Source organism: Elephantulus edwardii, unplaced genomic scaffold (assembly GCF_000299155.1).
Source record: "Elephantulus edwardii isolate Elephantulus edwardi_28Jun2011 unplaced genomic scaffold, EleEdw1.0 scaffold00017, whole genome shotgun sequence".
Lineage (NCBI taxonomy): Eukaryota > Metazoa > Chordata > Mammalia > Macroscelidea > Macroscelididae > Elephantulus > Elephantulus edwardii.
In genome coordinates, this window is record NW_006399767.1 from 20,337,436 (window position 1) to 20,353,725 (window position 16,290).

Genomic DNA, 16,290 nt, shown 5'->3' on the forward strand with positions numbered 1-16,290 from the left:
GCAAACTCCCCAAGACTAATGAAATCTGAGTTCCAATTATGTGAGAGACACTGCCATACACCAGAGCTCAACTGGCAGTTTTCAGCGTGGTGTATGCTGTGGGAATGCTGCTCTTTCAGTACCTGCAGCTCGTAAACCCTGATTAAGAGGAAATTAGGGCCACTCCCTTTTAACACCTGAACATCTACGTGATAATAAGCTTTCTTCCACACCCTAATAATAAGCTTTCTTCCACACGCCTTCCCTCTTTGTTACCCATACTTGTCCAACATATGCCTTCTACAGCTAGAATACTTAACAATGGGTACCAGAGCCCTCAGTACAAGTTTTCTTCAATGGGATCAGAAAAACAATGTGACAGTCTTGTTTATTTTCACTATTTTTGAAAACTTTATTGTTATTTGAGTTAAAGTTTAGAGAGCAAATCGGGTTTCCATTCGTCAAACTCATTATGTTTCCTAACAATGATTACCATCCTTGCACGGTGACAACACTTTTCACTCACTCTTGTGTTTGCCGTTTCGGATTCTCTTCCTAATCCTGTCCTATTTTCTGAACTTTATCTCTAGACAAATGTTGCCCTTTGGAGCTTTTGTGACTGCGGAACAATGGGGCAGTCTTGATTTTATTTTTAATTATAGCATGGGGAGGTGGGTGCAGTGCCCAAGTGCGTTTGTCAAAACAATCATGGGCACGAATACATACAGGCGTCACAATCACATAAAACAGTAAAAGGCAGGTGGAGGGAGCAGGACAGCGCGCACGCGCACAGCAAGCCAGCTCCACGCAAGCGCATCACGGCCCAGCGCTGGACAAAGCGGAAGAAAGGTGTTTCGCCGGCCCGGGCGCGCGCGCTCCCGGGTACGCGGGAACCAGGGGTGTGCGCCATGGAACAGCGGTTAGCAGAGTTCCGGGCGGCCCGAAAACGGGCTGAACTGGCAGCTGGACCCAGCAACTCAAACCAGAGCACACAAACTTCGGAGAAGGCGGAAGCAGCCTCGGGCTGGCTAAGGCGGTTCTGGGTGTGGAAGGCAAGGCGTGCGAGCCCCCAAACCCAACTCAGCCACGCTCAGGTGAGAAAAATGAAACGACAAGCCCAGGACCTGAACTCTCGGCAATAGACGTGGCTTAAACGGTGACTCCGCCCCCGTCCAGGGAGAGGCCCCGCCCCGCCGCTTGATTTCACGCTGACTCCGCCTCCGCTGCTCATCAGCCATTTAGTATTGGCTGGCGGGGCCGGAGCTGTGGCTCCTCCTTGTCTTTCCAGGGTGTTTGGGGAGAAGGGGCTGGACCTAGCGTACCCTGAAGTCTGTAGTGACTCTTAGCGCATCCCGATCCCAGGCAGAAAGCTATGAGCTAGGGTCTTGGAAGAACTCAGCTCAACCCTAAAATTATCTACAGCTTGTTGAGATGTTAAGTTACGTCTGTGAGTTTGGGAAACCTCTCCAGGTAACCAATACTGAGCCACAACCCTCAGCTAATAGAGGGTAAAAGGTCTAATCGGATGCTGAGAAAAAGTGACAGTAATTAAGCCTTCATTTGAATCACACTTGTCGCCCCTAAACCCTGTACTTTAGATCCACCCCACCCACTGCTATGGTGGAGTTTGTACCCACGCATAAAGACCTTGTAGGACAGAGTAGAACTGCCTTAGGGTTTCCAAGTCCGTAAGTCTTTGCAGAAGCAGACTGACACGTCTTTCTGTTCCGAGCGGCTGCTGGCATTTTAGTTGGTAGCCCAACGCCTTATTCACTGTGCTACTGGGGCTCTGTGCCTTGTTTTTGTTAGGTGCCTTCCAGTGGAGTACGACTCCATAGCGGCCCTCTGAACAACAGACCTGAAACCAGCCCTGTCCTGTGCCATCCTCCTCATCTCCGATATATGCTTAAGCATTTTGCTGCAGTCACTGTGTCAGTTCATCGCCATCTCCTTGGGGAGGGTGTTCTTCCTCTCTTTCACTGACCGTCCAAGCATAGATACCCCTTTCCAAGAAATAATCTCTCCTTACAAATGCGCAGAGTATGAGAGACATGACTTCACCATCCTTGCTTCCAGTGAGCACTCTGGCTGCACTTTCTCTAAGATCTGTCTCTTCGTCCTTTAGATTGACCCACACTTGGTGGGATCTGACTCCTAGCTAACCCTTCAGCTGGGTTTCAGGAGTCTGTAAATCGCATGGGAGGAGATTGCTTGTCTTTCTCCCACAGTGTCTCTTGTGGTGCTCGAACCGATACTGCAGAGGCGCTACTTTTGAGTTAGCTCAACTCCCTACAAGCTTTGCTTACTAGGGCTCACGTTGTGCTGTAGATTGTTGTTATGTGTGTGAAACCTGCTACAACTCCTAGCAACCCCATGCTATAATGTCTGTGTCAATTCATCTTATTGAAAGTCTTGTTCTCTTTCTCTGACTTTCCACCTTTCCCAGCATGATGCCTTTTTCCAAGAACTGGTCTCTTCTGACAAAATGCCCAAAGTATGTGAGATGAACTTCACCATTTTTGCCTCCAAAGAGCACCCTAACTGCACTTACTCTATGACAGACTTGTTTGTTCTTTTGGCAGTCCACGGGACATTCCATACTCTTCAGGGTTTAAATACAAATTTACAAAAGTGATTAGCAATAGCTGCCAGTGGTGACAGACTACCTGTCTGACTAGAGAAATTTAATCCAGTAGTGAAAGTTCAAGGAGCAAACAGTTAAGATTAGTATGATAACCTTTTATTAACCTTTAGTTTAATGTTTTGGTATCACTTCTGATTTGCAGCGGAATAGAATTCACATCTCTTTGTATCTTTATTTAGTTTTCATTCCTTGGTGAAAAGACAGGATGATTTATTCCTAGAGTTGGAGTGTCAATGTGACAACACAGCACAAAACTTACAAGGGAAAATCAGTGCTTTGAAAAACATTCAGTGAGGCATTTCTTTGTTCTAAGAGGAATAAGAGCTAAAATTCCCTTGTCAAAATAAAAATGTACTGGAACAAAAGTGCTCTACTCCTTTAAAAATTATTTCCCTCCTTTCACTTATTATTGAACAGTATGATTTTAGGCAAAGTTGAGTTTTTTAAGTTTTTAAAAAATTTTTCAATTGAGGGGAACTTATTGTTGCTGTTTTGATGTGATATTATTCTACATCAGGAATCCAGCTGACTTGCAGAAAAGGTAAAAAGAGTGTAACAAGGTTCAAACAATCCATTTCCTTTCGTGCAGTTTGTCTCAATTGTCTTTGGGTAACTTTTATTCTTGATTAGAACTCAGGGAGCACAACAATTGCTTAAGCTTTTACAATCCATTTCCCCTGCTGTTTCCCACTGCAGTTAAAAACAATGTCAAACCCACACAATGAGTTTTTGACTGTTAGTCTTATTTCCAGAGGAATATGAGATCATTGAGTTGAGCCCAGACGCAGCAGCATGCCTTTGGAAAATAACACCTATGGCAATTAGTTTTAAATTGCTGAATGATCTCTCACAGCTTTCGATGGAAACGGCAGCGGAGATAAACTCGTTGGTGCCTTCACTCAGGGGGCACCCAGAACACTTACCTGTTTATACTTAGATATACGTCTGTCCAGAGAAGCTGAACTTGGAGAATGCTTTCATTATTAAAATTCTGGGAGCTTTGGCCTCACAGAAAAATGAGAGAAAATGGTGGAGCTGTTGTCACCTAGTTCCTTCCCACTCCTAGTGACCCTTTGTACTAACAGTATGAAACACTGTCCAGTTTTACACCATTCTCACAATTGTATTTGAGCTCCTTGTAGCCACTGTCAATCCATTTCATTGAGAGTCTTCTTTTTTGCTGATGGCCTCTTTCAGGGACTAGTCTCTTCAGATAACTTAACAGGATCTTTGCTTGTATAGAGCATTCTGGTATTTCTTCTTCAAGACAATCATAGTATATGATCTGTTTGTTGTTAATTACATTAAGCCACCCATGACTCATAGCAACCCTATGTACAGCAACTCTGAAGCCTGCCTTGTCCTGAGCCAGTCTCACTGATTCCGACACACCTACTCCCATTGTCCGATTTATCAAGCCATAATAAAAGGTATCAATTCTTCTTTAGTCTTTGTACTTTTTGTCCAACCCTCTCATGCATATGAGGCTATGAAAAACACCATGGATTGCGTGAGGTCCATCCTAGTCTTCTAAGTGACATCTTAGTTTTTTTTTACACTTTAATCTTTTGCAACAGATTTGCCTATTGCAATAGGTTCTTTGATTTCTTGATTGCTGCTTCTATAGGCATTGATGTGGATCCAAGTATAATGCAGTTGCTGACCTCAGTCTTTTCTATGTTAAAATGTTGCTTATTGATCTATTTGTGAAGATTTTGCTTTCTTTATGTTGAAGTATAATTCATATTGAAGCCTATAGTCATTGATCTTCATCAGTAAGCACTTGACGTTCTCTTCAGTTTCAAAAGCAAAGTTGTGTTTTCTGCATACTGCAGATTGTTAATGAGAAATAGAAGACTTCCAGAAAAAAAAACAAGACCATTTGAGATGTTTCATTGAACAGATGCAGCTAGAAGTGCGCATTCATCTATATAAAGAAATTTCTAAGACAACTGGTCAACAATCTGGAAGAGATCCATCATTTTGCTCATTCCAAAGAAAGGTGTTCCGAAAGAATGCAGAAATTACTGAACCATATCATTAATATCACATGCAAATCCAATCTTGATGGGACATTCCCCTTCATATGATCCATATTCTTGCATGATTTGTTCATCATACCAATTGAATAACTATGGTTAAAGGATACAATAGACCTTTCATGTTTTTAAATCTCCCCTATCTCCAGGGTGTTTTCAAATGACTGCCTCTATGTACAGGTTTTTCAAGAGCACAATAAAGTGCTTTAGAATTTCCATTCTTCCCAATATTATCCATAATTTGTTATCCACACCGTCAAATCTGTGTACTCAGTAAAACTCAGGTAAACTTTTTTTCCAGTATTTTTTACACAATGATCTCTGACACGAACATTGAGATCCCTGATTCTACTTTCTCTTCTGTGATGCGAACTAGAATTGCTACCTGGTCTCTCTCACTCTCATAGAAGAGGACTGGTAGGAGCAATGATTTTGTAAATTATTACCTAACTTGGGAGGGACTGGAGAACATTATGCTGAGTGAACTAACTCAATCCCACAAGGATAAATATTGTATAAAACCATTACTGTAGAATGAGTATAAGGATCCAAGAGGGGTGGGAGAGGCTGGAAGCAGACATGGATGTGCAGGGGGAGGGGTGATTAATCATTGGGTTGTACATTTTCATGGGTGGAGGGGGTAAGGGAAATTGGAAGAATTTGTTCGAATTTGTATTGGAATTTTGTAAATAAACTAGTAGAAAAGAAAAAAAAACAGTGAGTTGGCAGAATCCCCCAGTGAATGGGAAGGGAAAGTATACCTAACCACTTGTGCCAGTGTAATAGTACTTCTGGCAGGAGCCTAGAGGTGGTTACACCAGGAAGTAGCCTGCATGCCAGCCAGTCCCACAAAGTCTCTTAAGTGGGGGGTGGACTGTGATCAAGTCTCGCGAGTCTGGGAGTTAGTAAAGGTAATGCTTACTTGGTTGGGGTTGCTCTCTCTTCTCTGCTTTTCTGCTGACAGTGTGGTTTAATTTCAAGGGATCCTTTCCTCCCTTTTTTCTTTCTTTTTCCCTTTAGCTCTTTTGCACAGCTATGCCTATGTTTTATTGTCTTCGTAAATCTTTTTCACTTGTTTTGCTAAATTGCCTCTGTGTGTATATTGTTTCACTTAACTACAGTCACCTCAGCTCAATCCCTTGCGGGGAAATTAATAGGGAGTGGTGGAGTGAGAAAGAGAACTCTGGTTTTAGCACAGTTCTGGTTCCAGCTTGAATATTTTACCGTCTTAAGTACTGCTACAACTGATTTGGAATTAGTAATCTTCAGCAAAATTTACATGTGGTATTAATGATACCATTTGGTAATTTCTGCGTTCTTTTGGATCACTATTCTTTGGAATGGGCACAAATATGTATCTCTTCCAGATTGTTGGCAAGTTGTCTTAGAAATTTCTTTAAATAGATGAGCAAGCTGCATCTCTTCAATGAAACGTTTCAGTTGGTATCCTTTCTTTTCCTGTAGGCTCTGTATCTTCAGTGCCTTCAGCATGGTTTAGACTTCTTCCTCAGTACTTATCAGGGGTTTTTGGTTTTGTTTGGTTTTATCTTTACTACTTCCTGACGTGAATGAACCGGGGACAGTTCTTTCTGGTATAATGACTTTGCATAGTCCTCTCTGATTTAGCTTCCTCTAGGCCATGGTTTTCTTAATTACTTGTTATGCTTCAGAAAGTTGGGCAATGACTAAGGATGACAGAAGAAGAATAGATGCCTTTGAATTGTGGTGCTGGAGAAGAGTTTTGAACATACCATGGACTGCAAAGAAAATTAATAAGTCTGTCTTGGAGAGGGTGAAACCAAGTCTCTCCTTGGAGGCTAGGATTTTGACACTCCACCTCACTGTATGTGGCCAGAGAGATCTGTCCTCGGAGAAGGACATCATGCTGGAAGAGTGGATGGAGAGCACAGGAGAGGGAGACCCCAGATGAGATGGATTGATACATTAACTTGGGTGATGGGGGTTGGTGTGTCAGAATTAGTGAGCCTGGCTCAGGATGGGTAAGAGTTCAGAGCTGCTGTACACGGTCGCTGTGCATCGCAGGCAACTCATCCAATAACAGGATATGACAGGTTTGGAAGGAGGAGTGGCGTCCACTTCCTAAACATCTTGCCTCTGGAAACTGAACTTGGATAAATGTCAGTAGTTGTAGAAAGGCTTCAGGCCTTTTGTTCATAGGGTCTTAATGAGTCTTGCTCGACTCAAAGGCAATCAACAACATCATCATCATTCAACATTTTACCTATAGAATCTTTACTATACAACTTGAAGATTGAGACTTTTCCTTCATTTTCTCAGCTTGAGAAATGCTGAAATTGTTCTGTCTTGGTTATCTAACCTCAGGTTTCATTATATTAGATTGTCTTGAGCCTGCCCTTTGAAATTTTCTGTTCACTTCTGTTTATCATTTCTTCCTCTAGCTTTAGTTACTTAGTATTCAAGCATAAGTTTCAGAATCTTGTCTGACGTCAATTTTGGTCTTTTCTTTCTTTTTAATGACCTTTCACGAGGTTTTGTGGTGTGGTCTGTGGGGATGGCACTGTTAACTCAAAGTCATCTCTCTGGCAGTTCACATCCTTCAGTGACTCTAAGAGAGAAAGAGGTACAGTCACCCTCCATGTTATTTACAGCCTCAGAAACCTACTCTCAGCTGTAAATGGGTCAGCCATTGAGACAGTTTTGACTCAACAGCAGATGATTGAGTTAATTTCTTTAAGTGTGAAATCCTTAATGCTGTACCTCAACTCTCTCATTGTCAACCCTTAGTGCTCAGTGCATCAAATCTGTGCCTAAGATGGTATATAAATTTAGATGACATATAGTCAATGCTGTATTTTGACTTTTGGGACCTTTTTTTAAAAAAAAATAGTTGCCACTGAGGCTTTTTAAATTTTTTTCTATTTTAATTAAGAATTTAATGAAGTTTATAGAGAACTTGGATTTCCATTCATGTCCTCCTCCCAAGTTTGTTTTTCTCTTTGGAAAAAAAAAAATTCATTGTTGCACAATCTTCCCCAGTACACTTTGCTATGCAGCTCTTATTCTGTACTGTTGTCATGCAAATAACACCTAATCATATAATCCTTTTAAACAGTTCTTTTCCTTACCTGTTCCAATACAGTGCACATTATCCCCTTTCCTTAATTTTCCCCAACCCTCTTGTCAGTTCTGTTTTATAACTGTAGCATTATGCAGTATTTGTCCTTTTATGATTGAGATAATTCACTCTCCAGGGTCCTTATTCCCAATAACGGGTCAAATGGTATTTCTATTTCCAGCTTTTTGAAAAAGCACCATACTGTCTTCCAGAGTGGTTGCACCATTTTACACTCCCATCAACAATGAATAAGGGTTTCAGTTGTTGAATTTTGCAACTGTTTCTAGGTTGAGATGATATCTGATAGCTGTTTTGATTTGCATCTCTCTTAGAGCTAGGGATTTTGAACATTTCTTTGGTGAAGCGTCTGTTCATATCCTGTGCCCATTTTGCGATTGGGTTGTTGTGGTGTGTGCACTTCTTTTACTATTCTTCATCTTCAACTTAACTTGCATATGAACAGTTGGTGGTCTTGTACTGCAGTTGGCCCCTGACCTTTTGATAGATGATATTGAGCTTCTCTGCCATCTCTTTCCATGTTGTTTTGTGCCATCAAGTTGCCTGCAACTCATAACAACCCTATGTACAACAGCTCTGACCCCCGCTCTACCCTGAACCAAACTTATTGTAGATATATTTTATTTTGTATATTTTATCTCGCAAGGTCCATATATATTTCATCTGGACCTGTATTTTATACAGCAAGGTCCATAAAAGTACCTTTTAGGTTGTTGAAAAAGGCCTTTGCAATGAATAAATCATTGTAACCTTTATTCCTGTGATCTCCACAATTGTTTCTATAACCAAGGCCATATTTTCTGTTAGTGATCCTTGTTTCCCACTTTTGCATTTCAATCACTAGTAATTATCATTGTATTTCAGTCATATGTCAGATCAGTTTTAGACCACAGAAGTTAGAAGTGTACACATACACACAATTTCTTCATCCTTTTTTTTTTAATTCTCTCACTCTTTATTTACCATGCAACTTTTAGATGCATGGGAATTTCTTCAGCTTTGACATTAATGGTTGGTGCATCAATTTGATTAATAGTTATATTACTTGGTCTTCCTTCCTATTACTGTCAACATTGCACTTCAGGATTGATCTTGAAATATTCTTTTTGATGATGAATGTGTTGCCATTTCTTTCAGCTTGTCATTCCTGGCATAGTAGACAATGTGATTGTCAGATTCAGAATAGCCATTGACAGTATATCCAGCTAATTAATTCCTGGGATCCAGGCCATGGTCTTCTCAAGTTGTTTACTGTTACTTTTAAAGTTGAGCAGTGATGAGGATGACAGAAGAAAAATTGATGCTTTTGAGTTGTGGTTTTGGAAAAGAGTATTACATTTTCCATGAACTGCCAAGAGAGCAAACAGGTCTGTCCTGGAGAAAATGAAACCAGAGTTCTCTTTGGCAGGAAAGATGGTGAAACTTAGGACGTGTCAAGAGGAGCCAGTCTTTGGGAAGAGACATCAGACTTGGAAAGGCAGAGGGTCAGTGTAAAAGAGTAAGACCCTCATCAAAATGGACTGACAAAACAGTAACTGTTACATTGAGCTCAAGTGTGTCAGAAGTGGTAAGTAAGGTACAGGTAGGGCAGGGTTCAGAGCCACTGTTGACAGGGTACTGTGAGCAGTATCTGACCCAATGGTACATAACAACAACAATGCTTAGGATATCAGTCGTCATGCATTCCATTTCCATTTTGGACACTGTCTAGTGTTTCTAGATACACAGTTTGTGTATTCTATACTTGGATTATTAATGAATATTTGCAACTGTTTCTTCACATTTTGCATCATGCCACTTCAGCAGACAAAGGTCTTAAACGCTAAACTCCACCAGTGAATATTACCAGTGATGAAGATAATAGTAATGGCCCTGAGTATTGTCATAATGTAAAATGTCAGGTAATGGGATATTACTCAGTCTTATGGCTGAGTTATAACTAACTCAGTGGTTCCTCATTTCCAAAATCTTTACGGCAGCTAGTTTGCCTGGACCTCTGTCACCTGTCTTCTGTCCCGTCTTGTCATCTTGTACCATACTCTACCACCCCTTTGCCCAGGACACTCCAGACACAACCATCTGTCCTGTTCTTAGACAAGACAACCTTTCTCACCTTGATATATTCCTGTTCTAGAGCAAGAAGTATTGTGTACACCAGTCAAATCTGAGAAGGACGGTAATTCAGGTAATGTAAGAAGGTGGGTGGTGATGCTGATGAATCTTAAGGGTCTTCCCACTCAGAATTCCTAGCTAAAAATTAGGTGTAAGGTTGTAACAAAACAGAAGTTCTCAAGCAACATATATCAGATGAGCAGTATTATTTGGGTTGGATTTTTTTGTTTTGCTTTTTGTCAGAAGACTAAACAATCAGCAATTTGGTCACCTTGTAAATTTTCATGTGAAAAATAGGAGATCAAACAGAAGAAATGAAGTAAAAGTTTGGCAGTGTTTGGAGAATGTATGTTGGGGGTGCTGTGTTTGGCTCTAAATATGATAGACATGAAAGTCTATGGCTTCATGGTGGACTTAAAACAATATCAGGATTTATATGACACACGGATGGTAACAGTATGTCTTACACACTGCGGGCATGTTGTCAGGAGGGACCAGTCCTTGGAAAAAAGACAATCATGCTGGGAAAGGTGGAAGATAGAGGAAGACCCTCAGGAAAATGGATTGACACGGTAACTATGGGCTCAGGCAGATCAGAGATTGGGAGGACGGTGCAGGAAAGACCAGAATTCACGTCTGCTGTCCACAGGGGCGTTACCAGTGATAGTCAGCTTGATGGCACCTAACAACAACAGCAACAATGTATGTGAAAAAGAGATGTTTCAGCACTGAGGTTTGGTGATCTGTGAGTAAGAGAGTTAGTTAGTATTCTGTGAAGCAGACAAGGGTGCCTTCTTTGATGGCTAAGGAGATAGTACCTAATTCATGAACGATGTTTGCATGGAAGGCAGGCAAGGAATTCAGTAACAGGAGATAGAAGCAGCTGCAGATGGGAATGTCTTTGGGTAATAGGACCAGTGTAATTAGAGAAAGGGTGCAGACAGTTAACTTGCTCAGCCACTAATGGAAAGGTTATCAGGTTGAATCCACCAGAGGTAACTACAGAGGAAGACATGGTAGCCTGTTTCTAAAAAAAATAAAAATCACTCAAAGAAAGCTCTGTGGAGCTCAGTTCTACTCCACGTGGATCACTAGGAGTTGGCACAAATCCACAACAACTGCTCACTGGTTAACGAGAGGGTTCGTTTATGGAACAGTAGATTTATGTACTGTAATGTACATGGGATCTTTTAGATCAGTGCTTTTCTTTTTTTTAATTTTATTTTTATTTTATCATTTTTTGTGTGTACTGTCAAATTGAATCTGACTGGTACAGCAGGAGATTACCCCTCCTTCTCCAGCAGAGCATCTGGTGGATTCGAACCACATACCTCTGGGATTGCAGTGCAGGCTTCTTGCCACTAGGCCACCAGAGCTCCCTAGATCAGTGCTTTTCAAGCTGCAAACAATAACATGTTGCCATTGAATCGGAACAAATTCATAGTGGACCCTCCAGCAAGTTATCAGAGGCTTTGATTCTTATGAGAAGAGATTGCTCATCTTTTTTTCTTGGAGTAGGTGGTGGATTTGAACTGCCTGTCTTTGAGTTGGCAGCACAGCTTCTTAATCACTAGACCACCAGACTCATTAGCAGATGGTAAATTCCCTTTTGAGGGTGTAAAAAAGAGCAAGGGCCATATCTGATTTTTACCAATTTTACAAGAGGTAATTGTTCCCATCAACAACTCAGGGACATCAGGAATATGGCCCCCATACTCTCCTACCTCTTTTTTTTTTTTAAATTGTTTTTTTAATATTAATTTCAATGAAAATTTACAGAGACTTTGGATTTCCATGCATTCATTGTTGCACTTTTCTCCCCTCCCAACCCTCCCCCCTCTCTTACCTCTTTTTATGCATTCCAACACCAATCTTACTGCTTTATTGCATTCAAAATCCGATGCAGTAGCTCCCAGACCACATAGAGCTGTATTGGGGAAGTCCAGGTTAGTAGCAGCATACAGTCAGGACAGCTTCCGAAATGTGCTTGCAGGCACCTCAGCCATGAGCCTTGTGGCTTTAGGCCAGTGTTACATGCCCTCAGTCTTGCCAATTTTGCCTCTTCCCCCAACACTCCCAATCCCAGTTGTCCAGCAAACCTGGGCAAAGGCTTTTATCTCCTGTTCTGTCTTGTAGCAGTCCCAAGGCCCCAGCTCATGTCAGGTCTCTGGTTCTCTGCTGTGGCTGCTACTCCCATAGGCCCTGGTCTGGCTGGTCCAAGAATCCCTGGCTTTAAAGGAACAACCACATTCTCTTGCTTCTTCTTTGCTGGTGGGGAAGATCCTCCAAATTTGTTGCAGGACCAGCTCAATTTAATGGCGAGACTTGTGGATTGGTGAGACTGCCCAGTTCCCTTGTGGATAGGCTAACACATCCTATTCACATATTCCTGGTCATCCACATGGCAGAGTGAATAAGGAGAGGAAAGCCATTTGAACGATAAACCTTTAAAACCACCGAAGGTCTTGCTTCTTGTTATATATTTTTTTAAGAACTAGCAAAGAACAGACAATATGAATGTTTCATGTGTTGTTGTTATGTGCTGTCGAGTTGCCTGTGATTCATAGTGACCCTGGTGTACAACAGCCCTAAACCCTATCTTATTGTCTCCGACACACTTATCCCCATTACCCCAGTCACTGAATCAGTCCACCTCATTGAGGATCTTCCCCTCATGCTCTGTCCCTCCACCCTCCCAAGCATGACATTCCTCTCCAAGGACTGATGCCACCTTGCAGCATGTCCAAAATATGTCAGACAAAACTTCAGAATCCTTGCCTACAAGGAGCAGCCTGGCTTCACCCTCTCCAGGAAGAACTTGTTTCTTCTCCTAGCAGTCTATGGTATATTCAGTACTCTTCTTCAGCACCACAGCTCAAAGGCATCAATTTCCTATCATCTCTAGTTATTGCCCAGCTTTCTGATGCATAGCAAGTGATTGCAAAGACCATGGCCTGTATCAGGTCAGGTGCACCTTAGTCTCCAAACTGACATTGTTGCTCTTCAGTACTTTGCAGAGGTCTCTGACAGCAGACTTTGTCTTTTAATTTCCTGGCTGTTGGTACCAAGAATATTGATTGTGGAGCCACGCAAACTGAAGCTGTTAATAATCTCAATCTCTTCACCATCTGTCATGATGCTGACAATCATTCCAGTGGTGAGAATCTTTGTTTTCTTGATGTTGAACTTCAGTCCATATTGAAGGCTGCAGTCCTTGACCTTCTGCACCAAGTGCTTCACGTCCTCCTCACTGTTAGCAGCTTGAACTTCTTCCTTCATCACCACAGGCTCTTGCTTATATGTTGTTTCATGAAATTCTTCTGGGCCCACCAATTCCTTCTGGTACAGTGACTCTATACTCTTTCCATCTTCTTTTAATTTTTCCTGGATCATTTCATATTCTGCCCAAAGCATCCTTAAGTAATGCAACTCAAGGTTTGAATTTGTTCTTCAATTCCTTCAGCTTAAGATATGCTGGTCGAATTCGGCTCTTTCGATTTTCTGATTCTAGCTCCTTGCACATTTCATTGTAATACTTTTTCTTCCTGTACTGCCCTTTGGAATTTTCTGTTCAACTCCTTAATATCTTGATTTCTTCCCTTTGCTTTGGCTTCTCGGCACTCTAGTGCAATATTCAGAGTTTCTTCTGACATCCATCTTGGTCTTGTCTTCCTCCTCTGTCTTTGCAATGACCTTTTTCACTCTTCCTGGATGATGTTCTTGCTATCTTCCCGCAGCTCATCTCGTCTGCATTCAGTAGTGTTTAAGGCCTCAAACCTGTTCCTGAGACGGTTTTGAAATTCAGGTGGGATAGACTCAAGGTCAAATTTTGGTTCTTGTGGACTTGATTTAATTTTTCTCAGCTTCAGCTTGAACTTGAATAGGAGTAGTTGTGGTCTGTTCCACAATCGGCTGGCCTAATTTTCACAGCTGATATTGAGCTTTTCTAGCAATTCTTTCCACAAATGTAATCAGTATGATTCCTATGCACACCATCAGGTGAAATCCCTGTGTATAGCCTGTGTTTATGTTTCTTATTAAATCTGTTTGCAATGAATACGTCGTTGATTGTGCAAAATTCTATCATTTTATCACCAGCTTCATTTCTGTCACCAAGTCTGTTTTCCAACTACTAATCCTTCTTCTCTGTTCCCAACTTTTGCATTCCAGTCACCCATTATTATTTATGCATCTTGATTGCATGTTCGATCAATCTCTGACTGCAAAAGTTGGTAGAAATCTTCAATTTTCTCCTCTTTGGCTCTGGTTGTTGGTGACTATATTTGAATGATGATGTTATTCACTGGATTTCCTTGTATGCATATGGTTATTATCCTGTCACTCACAACATTGTATGTAGTTGGATAACTATCGTACGAACTTTCTATTCAGATATATATGTATGTGGAATCACAGTTTAAAATTTATTTCTCCTCATTGGTCTTGGCTGACTAGACGTCATGCTGCCACCCCTGCCATTGAGTCTTTTCTAGCTCACAGAGACGCTCCATCGAGCTTCTGAGGCTGTAAATCTTCAGGGGAGAGACTGCCTGTCCTTCTCCCTTGGAGCACTTGTTGGATTCCAACGCCCCACCTCTGGGTTCACAAACACTTGTGTCTCCCAGTAGCACTCAGCACACGGGTCTGAAGACTGACATTTCTATTTACTAATGAAATAAAAGGCCCCAGAGTCCAGCCCAAGGAGTCTGGATTTTAACTTTAGACAATCAAAACCTTTGTTGAAGGTTTGTGAGGAGTGTTTTAGGATGATTTAGTAGTTGTATGGAAGATGAAATAAAGAAATTCAAATGGTACAGCAGTTTAAGTACTTTGCACCTAGCAGCTCTGGGAAAGAAAGGACATGAGGATCTGTTTGCTGAGAGGCTACAGTCAAGAAAAATGTATGGGGCAGTTCTTCGTCACTTGAGGTTGATGTGAGTCATGATTAACAGCACCCAACACCACACAACAACTTGTGGGATGGTTTGGAAAGGGGAGAAACCAGTTAGGACAATGCTTGGACTCTGCTAGTATGACTGTGAAGGCCTGCGTAGGGTATTTGCAAGGAAAGAAAAGGTAAGACATCCTAGGAATCATTACAACAATGACTTTTTTTTAAAAACCCGCCAAATATGAATGGAATTTTTATTCCAATTTTATAATCATGTCACTCACAGAGTCTTAGCTCAACGAATCAAATCCACAATTAACACTGACTCTGTATGGGAAGCAGATGTTGTGGCTGTTGCATTATCAGTTGTAGAGGAGTTTCTATATGGGTCTCAAATGAGCCCTTGTTAACAGCAGACTAATCTGAGGAAATGTCTCCTGTGAACAGGAATCCTTCTGAGTGCCGTAGGGTTTTTATTGGGTCACATCTCACTAAGTGCTGATCAGTTGCGATGCAGCTGGAGGAGACATACACGCCCTTTGGAGATGATTGCTTTAGAGAGGGGGTTAAGAAAATAGAAATCAGTGAACATGAGCAGCGGGAACTGCCTCTTCAGATTCGGCTCCATTACCCTGATTTCTGTTTGCTTATTTGTCGTAGGAAGCGGCTCAGCCTGGGGACAGCCCATCACAGCCACCGCAGGATAAAGACATTCCTTCGTCGCCACCCCAGAACCAATCTCTCCTCACCAATATCACCTTCTTGAAGGTTCTTCTCTGGTTGGTCCTCCTGGGACTGTTTGTGGAACTGGAATTTGGTCTGGCTTATTTTGTCCTGTCCCTGTTCTACTGGATGTATGTTGGGACCCGAAACCCTGATGAGAAGAAGGCGGGAGAGAAGAGTGCCTATTCCGTGTTCAACCCGGGCTGCGAAGCCATCCAGGGCACCCTGACTGCGGAGCAGCTGGAGCGGGAGTTACAGTTAAGACCCCCGGAGGGGATGTAGGACAGCACTCTGCCTTCACCCAGCAGACTCAGACACAGTCCTCCTCAGGCGTGCACTTGACGTCCTGCACGCAAGACTAAGGGTGGTGGCAATTTTATCTTTGAACTGCTTTTGGATTTTGATGAAACCCATTGACAGACACACTCATTGACTAATGTCATTTATAAAAATTACATCCTCGCAAAAAAGGACTTGTTTGTCTCATTTGGGAGAGCTGATTTTAGAGCACTTACTAGTCATTGTGGAAATTATCTGCTAAAAATATCCAGCTATTTGAAGTAGTGCTGTGGTACATTAAATACACTCACATGCACACACAAACCCACTGCCATCAAGTCAGTTCTGACCCAAATTCTCCATCGGATTTCCAAGGCTGTGAATCACCTGATAGAAGATTAGCTGCTGTATTTGAACCACCAGCCTTTGAGTTAGCAGCCCGGTGCATAATACACTGCACCATCAAGGCTCTGTTAGCTCTATTGAAGTCCTTTAATATTTCTTTGAA

At 41.8% G+C, this 16,290-nt stretch overlaps 1 protein-coding gene across 1 annotated transcript; it reads left to right on the top strand.

The window, feature by feature from the left end:
* The first annotated feature begins 887 nt into the window (after positions 1-887).
* Positions 888-15,785, top strand: SAYSD1 (SAYSVFN motif domain containing 1). Its single transcript, XM_006882161.1, has 2 exons — positions 888-1,073; positions 15,441-15,785. The coding sequence occupies exons 1-2, from the start codon at positions 888-890 to the stop codon at positions 15,783-15,785; spliced, it is 531 nt and encodes a 176-aa protein (XP_006882223.1).
* The last annotated feature ends 505 nt before the right edge of the window (positions 15,786-16,290 follow it).